The 6,613-nt window shown below is 57.7% G+C and overlaps 1 protein-coding gene across 1 annotated transcript in view; it reads left to right on the forward strand.

Annotated features, from left to right (window-relative positions):
* Positions 1–1,347, forward strand: part of RPL35 (ribosomal protein L35) — a 2,991-nt gene extending 1,644 nt beyond the window's left edge. The window contains exons 2-4 of the mRNA XM_008642285.2: positions 5–70; positions 395–476; positions 1,127–1,347. Coding sequence (XP_008640507.1) covers positions 5–70; positions 395–476; positions 1,127–1,276 — 298 coding nt within the window. The 3' untranslated portion in view covers positions 1,277–1,347. The remainder of the gene's footprint in view (positions 1–4; positions 71–394; positions 477–1,126) is intronic.
* The last annotated feature ends 5,266 nt before the right edge of the window (positions 1,348–6,613 follow it).

Genomic DNA, 6,613 nt, shown 5'->3' on the forward strand with positions numbered 1-6,613 from the left:
TGAGGGTGGCGCTGTCGCAGCTGCGCGTGGCCAAAGTGACCGGCGGGGCCGCCTCCAAGCTGTCCAAGATGTGAGTGGGGACGAGGGGAGCTGGGCAGGGGCCGCGGAGTCCCCGGCTGCACCGTGGCTGAGAGCTGCTCTCACAGGTTGTGGTTGTTGTGTGCTGTAAAAAAAACCTAAAAAACGCGCGTGGAAGGGGAACACATCTCGGTAGGGCTGGGGGTTGCTCTGTGCCTCTGCTCAGAGGTGTTGAGCGGAGATGAGGCAGGCCCTGTCGGTGTTCGCTGTAATGTGGCGCAGTGTAGGCGGTCCGGAGCACACACGGTACCCCGGGTTTGATCCATGGAGCTGGTCCTGCAGAGTGTCCTGAGATCCCTCTCTTTCCCACCTGCAGCCGTGTGGTGCGCAAATCCATCGCCAGAGTGTTGACTGTCATCAACCAGACCCAGAAGGAGAACTTGAGGAAGTTCTACAAGGTAAGGACAAACATCTTCCGTAAGTGGCCTTGCAGCTCTTGCTGTTCACTATTACAGTTTGTGGGAAGGAACTGAATTTGTTGATTGCTACTTAAAAGCTTAAAACTCAATGAAAAATACTCATTTATGTTCAGTTTTAAAGTTCTCTGGCCATGGTTGCTTTCTAATTATTACTGCAAGAATTCTGTAAGCTTGATCTGAGTCTGCTTTCTGCAGGAGAGTCTTCTGGCAGCATCTCTTCTGTGGGGTGGCGTGAACTTGCTGGAAGATGCAGTTTGCAGAAATGCAGATACCCTTTTATTTTAAATTTAATCATCTTGTGTGTGACCAAGAAATTCTTTAATTCAATAAGATTTTTAGAGTATTACTTCCTGGAGTTTGAATTAGGTCATATATGGGGGGAAGAAAAACCTTTTCAAGAGGTGTTGGATAACTGGGGCTTGTACGATTAGGCATTACTTAAACCTGAGTCAAAGCTGCTGCAAAAGTTACACTCCACTCGTGTTTCCCAGCGGAGAGGAGTCTCCTAAACTTGCAGGCTGAAAAGGTAGTCCCAAGGGAAAGGGGCTTGAACAGGGGTGCTGGTGCTGTGGCAGGAGCTCAGCTCGGAGCAGGGTCTGAACCCCACTGCTGTGTGTCTTTGCCAACAGGGCAAGAAGTACAAACCCCTGGATCTGCGGCCCAAGAAGACTCGGGCCATGCGGCGCAGGCTGAACAAGCACGAGGAGAACCTGAAGACCAAGAAGCAGCAGCGAAAGGAACGTTTGTACCCGGCCCGGAAATTCGCCATCAAGGCATAGCGCTGGGCGAGCTGCAGCTCCGCGCTGGGTGCCTGAGGATGGCTCATTAAATGGAGTTTGGTTTGGAAGTGTCACTGGTGGTTTCTTTGGTAGTGGTGGGTAAAGAGGCCGTAAAGGAGTCATCAGCTTAATGGAGGGAAATGAGAGAATTCACAGAAAGTGTTTAAACTGTGACTGATAATGAAAATACAGACCTGGCAGTTTTATTTTCCTCTGAGGAACAGGCAGTGAATGGGTACAGATCTGTGAGGCTGGTTCAGCCAAATACGTAAGAAGTATATAACCTGAGATTAGTGTAAAATGGAAGCTTTTCACAAATACTGGCAGTCAGTCGATATTTATCTCTTCAAGTTAAAAGTTTTGTCTTGGGCCAGTTGTTTAAGTGTTAACAAATAAATTAATTAGCTGAGGGGTTTTACGAGACTTCGTGGAAACTGAAGGATTTTTTCGGCATTTGGTTCAGATCTCTGGGCAGCTCGTAGCTTCCAGGAACCCCCTGAGGGGGGGGCAGTTTCAGACCAGGTGTTCTCTGCGTGGGTGTGGATGCTGATGATGGCACCGGAGCTCAGGGGGTGAAAAAAGTCTGAGCTCCTAGGGCAGCACCACTGAACTCCCAGGGCATCTGTGGCCTCACAGTTCCACACCCACCTGCAAAGAACAGCACGGGTTAAATGGTTTGTCTTTGCCCCCCATAGAGTTCTTTGGGACTTGGAGATGGAGTTATGATTCCAAAAGCCTTTTTTGGTCCTGATTTTGAGGAAGAGTTCCACAGTGCTGCTGTGGAGCGTGAGGGCTGCAGCACTCATGGTTTGTGTTAGTGCAGCCCATACATTAGAATATGACAAATTCCCTATCCATTAGGGAGTTCCTAGATTGGATCCAGATTCTGTTTAGGAAAAAGATCTTAATTCTGCTCACTCAATTAAGGATTTTTGAGCCTCAAGCTAGTTTTATCCAGAGAGGCCTAATCACGTGGGGTGCAGGGAATTTCCCCTACATGGTGGCATTGCGAGGGGTGGCTGCGCTGTGATGTCACCCGGGCTGTGCCGTGGCTTTGTTTGGAGCCCAGGGTGGGTGGGACGTGTCTGGCAGCGAGAGGGCCCTGCCTGGCACAGCGCTGGGCCAGGCTGCCAGAGCACGCCGTGGGCCGGCGGGCTGCGTGTGGGAACCGGCTCCTTGGCTCACGGTCGTATTCCCAGGCAGGCCGGCAGGGTTACAGATGGCTTTGTTTCCATGCAGAGTGTCCTGCCGTGGCTGGCAGGGCTTCTCTGGGGGGAGCATGAGCTTCTTGCCCAGCACACACAGCCCCCAGGAGCAGGAGCACCCCGTGTGAGGATCCCAGATCTGAACACTCCCATCACAGGAGCCTGATGCCTGAAGGAGACAGGAGAGGGGCTGGTCCCCTGCGCTGGGCATGGGACAGGCTGAGGCAGGTGGCTGCTGCCAGATCGTGCCTGGCTGCATTTGGGCTTCTCTTTGGAGCGGTGTGTGCCCTGTGCTGCTGCAGCAGCGCAGCTGAGGGGAGCCCGACGGCTCTGCCAGCATTTCTGACAACACGGCAAAGCAAACATGGTGTGAACTCTGCACTGCAGAGACTGGTGACGGTGTCAGGGCGTGCTCCAGGTGTCACCTTCCAGCCCAGCCACAGGAGCAGCTGCGCTGCAGAGAGAGGATCTGCTGTCTCAAGGATCTGATCAGTACAGATCCCTGGCATGCCAATCAGTAACAAGAGTGGGGGAAACACAAAAATGGGGAAAAGCCCCAACTAAGCAGGCACTGAACATCCCGGAGCCATCCCCATGCTGAAGTGGGAGGCAGTACTGGAGAACAGCTCAGGCTTTGGTTTGTGCACAGCCCACAGCAGCCATTTGAGGAGGTGAACGTGTTTCTGGCACTGCGCTAAATCCTGGGGCTGAATTACTCCATCCACCCACCAAGAGACAGAACCAACCAGTCTGGCCCTTCCATCAGAACTACCCTGTCCTGTTACAGGAGACATCCTGCAGACAAGCAGCCCTTTAAGTGACCAGGAGCAACAGACTGATTGAGGGCACACAGAGGTGAAGCGACGAGCTTCCTCCAGGGCACAGGTGAAGACACTTGTTCCTGCTGTGAGAGCAAGGCAAAGCCTGTTCTGGCTGGGGTCTCCAGTGGTCTGTGCTGGTTCCCACTTTATCAGCCAGCCCCAGAGGGTGCCCGTGGCAGAAGCCGCTGCTGCCGGGGCTGAGTGAACACTCCAGGCTTGCTGGTCCCCAGAGGGAGGGAGGGCCGGTGGCAGTAACCCCCAGCAAAGCATCCCCATGTTGTGCTGCCTCTGTGGGGACCCCACAGCATCTCCCCTGTGCCACTGCAGGCTGTGTGGTCCCTGTCCCCCTCCAGCCATGGCACGGCCTGGCCGTGGGGTCGGTTGCCTGGGACCCTGCTGCGCTCCAGCGCTGACCCTGCGCAGCTGCCGACACTGGCCCTGGGTTTAGCACCGGTGTTTGCAGAGCAGCAGAACCTCGGAGGCTCAGACTGTTTATTTGCTCCTTGTAGATGAAGATGTCCCTCAGCACTGGAGAGACTTCCCAGGAAAAGACGTTCTTCAACAAATAAATAATTTCGCGGGCGGGGATGAGGACAGAGGAGCAGCTGCTGACTGGCTGCAGGGCACAGCCCAAACTGGTGCTGCTGCAGAGGGAGCCCTGGCCCTGCGCCCTGGAACGCATCCAACGGGACCAGATGTTTCTGCCCAGCACAGCGGGACCGGCCCGGAGCAGATGGTGACTGTGGGAGCTGGCAGCACCCACTCCTGGACCAGATTCTGCAGCTGGGGCAGGGCCTGGGGGTCTGGGGAGGAGGGGCTGCAGAGGGGGCAAGGCAGATGTGAGCTGTATAATCACAGAGTCTTTTAGGATGGAAAAGACCCTCAAGATTGAGTCTGACTGAAAACCAAATATTGCCAAGGAAAGCCTAGGACCCACCTCCCTTGGCTGGTGTTTGCTGCGATGGACACAAACCCCAGGTCTCCTAACACTCCTGACATTGTCCCTGTCACCTTCCTCCTTCAGGGTGGTCCTTGGCTGCTGCCCTGAGTGCTACCACAGGGCTGACCCTGGTGTCTGCACGCAGTGGGATGTGTGGGCAGCGGGACATGGAGGGACATGCCAAGTGCTTTGCGGGTCAGGGAGCTTGGGAGTGACCACCTGGGCACGTCCCAGTGCCCTTGGCCGTGCCATGCCCAGCACATGCATGCTGGGAAGAGCTGGCCCTGCGTGGCTGCATGTGAGCAGCGTGTCGGGTGCATCTGGTGACCACAAGCCCCACGCTGTGAGGCCTGGCAGGGAAATGCCGCGTCCCGCCGGCCTCGTGGACACCCCAGGTCTGCTCAGGGCAGCCGCCTGCGCCCGGCCCTGAATGCCCGTTTTGTTGGCCAGTCTGGGGGAGGACTTGCCCCCACGCTGCCCTGGTCCTGCTGCTCCATGAATACAGGCAGTGTCTGGACGCAGGCCCTGCGCCGCGGGGCTCTGCTCCCGCCGTCCTCGGGGCTCCCGGGCAAAGGTGGCCCTGGGGCTCCTGGGGCTGAGGGCTGCTGCGTGCTGGAGCTCCTGGCTCCCGGCCAGCCTGGCTGTACATCCGCAGGGAGATGGAGAAAGCCCATTCATCAGGCTGGGCAGAGTCCAGCCACGAGAGCCCGCTCCTCCCTGCCGTGCTGTGCCGTGGGTGCTGCCAGGGAGGGGCTGTTTGCAGGTGCACCCTGCCAATCCGAGGGGCTGCCATGCCGAGGCCCGGGTGCTGTGGAGCTGGTGGTGTAAGCCTGGGAAAGATTTCTGTTTCCACTGGTGAGTGAGTCAGCGGCGGCACTGCCAAGGCCTGTGGCTCCCCTCCCTTCCCTCCGGCCACCGCCCACCACCCTCTGCCCAGCCCTTTCCCACAGCTGCTCGGGGTTGTCAGCCTTGGCACCTGTGTCCCCACATCACACCACGTCCCTGCACCTCCCTGCAGCTCCTGGAGACTGACCAGAGGCCCTGGTGGCACCAATGTTCTCCCACCAAGTGTGTCCCAGCATGGGCAGCAAATAGGTGGGGGCACAGCATGAGGGCTGTGGCACTGAGCCTTCTGCTCCCCGAGGGAGAGCTGGAGGCTGCTGGCATGGCTGGGCACCACATCCCAAGCAGAGCCCTCTGCCAAGCCCCTGGTCCTGGAGCCTGGCTGTGCCCAGACAAGCTGAGCTGCAGGGGATCCAGGCAGAGGCAGCTCCTGGGGTGGAACAAGGACCGAGGCTTTGGTGCACCCTCAGTGGGTGCCAACAGACTGCAGCCATGGGCAGGCTCTGGCCAGGATGTCACCTGGTGCCATCCTCTGCCCACTGTACATCCTGCCCGCCCAAAGACTGGCCACGCCTGGCTCACCTCAGCCCCGAGAGAGCCCAGCACTGGGCTGGCACCGTGGGGAGAGCAGGACGCCAGCCTGGGCAGCAGGGCCAGGAAGGAGGCAAAACCACCACAAACAAACCAGCCCGGCCAGTAACTGAGAAGGAGGCGGGGGGGTCAGGGCTCACTGCCCAGCTGCACCGAGGACAGGAGGGAATTTTGGGAGCGAGGGCTGTGGCACCAGAGCCACCTGCCCAGGTGGCCTCGGCTGCCCTTCCCCAGCCACCACATCACTGTCATGGGGGCTTCGGGCACCACAGGCCCCCAACATCCCTGTCTCAAGCTTCATTTGCTGCTTGCTGCTGAACTGAGAGATTTTAATCTTTTAATCACGTTATGAGCCGAGGTGGTGCCGGCCACGCACAGGAGGAATGTCTGGAAGTCAGCAGCGCCCATCACGGCGGGAGCCCATCCTGCCCTCACCCACATGTCCCCACTCTGTCCTGCTCAGGGACCCCTGTCCTCTCCAGCCTGCCTTGTCCTGTGACTGAACCTGGGACCAGAGACCAGGACCAGCCATCGGGGACCCGTGCCAGAACAGGGATCAGCTCACAAAGGGCTGCTGGGGCTGAAGCTCCCCACCAGAGCCCAAAGGACCCAACACAAGGTAGTCCTCTGGCCACGTGGGTTTCATTCCTCCCTTCCCGTGTTTTCTGACCGAGGGGAGCGGAGGGGTGTCCGTAGCCCAGCCCAGCACAGCGCGGAGCCACGGCAGCCCCTGCGGAAGAACAACAAAGCCCTGGAATTAGAGATGTGCTGGGAGTTTACTTTACCACAAAAAAATGTCAGAAATCCGTATTGTTTGTACAGGGATTTGCTGGGGATCGCTAGATAAAAGCCTGGCAGGGACCCAGTCGGGGGGAAAAGTCGGCCGGCTCCTTTCTGGTGGCGAGAACCCGCGGCCAAGCGAGGGGTGCAGTGCACG

The sequence above is a fragment of the Corvus brachyrhynchos genome, unplaced genomic scaffold (assembly GCF_000691975.1).
Source record: "Corvus brachyrhynchos isolate BGI_N302 unplaced genomic scaffold, ASM69197v1 scaffold59, whole genome shotgun sequence".
Classification (NCBI taxonomy): Eukaryota; Metazoa; Chordata; class Aves; order Passeriformes; family Corvidae; genus Corvus; species Corvus brachyrhynchos.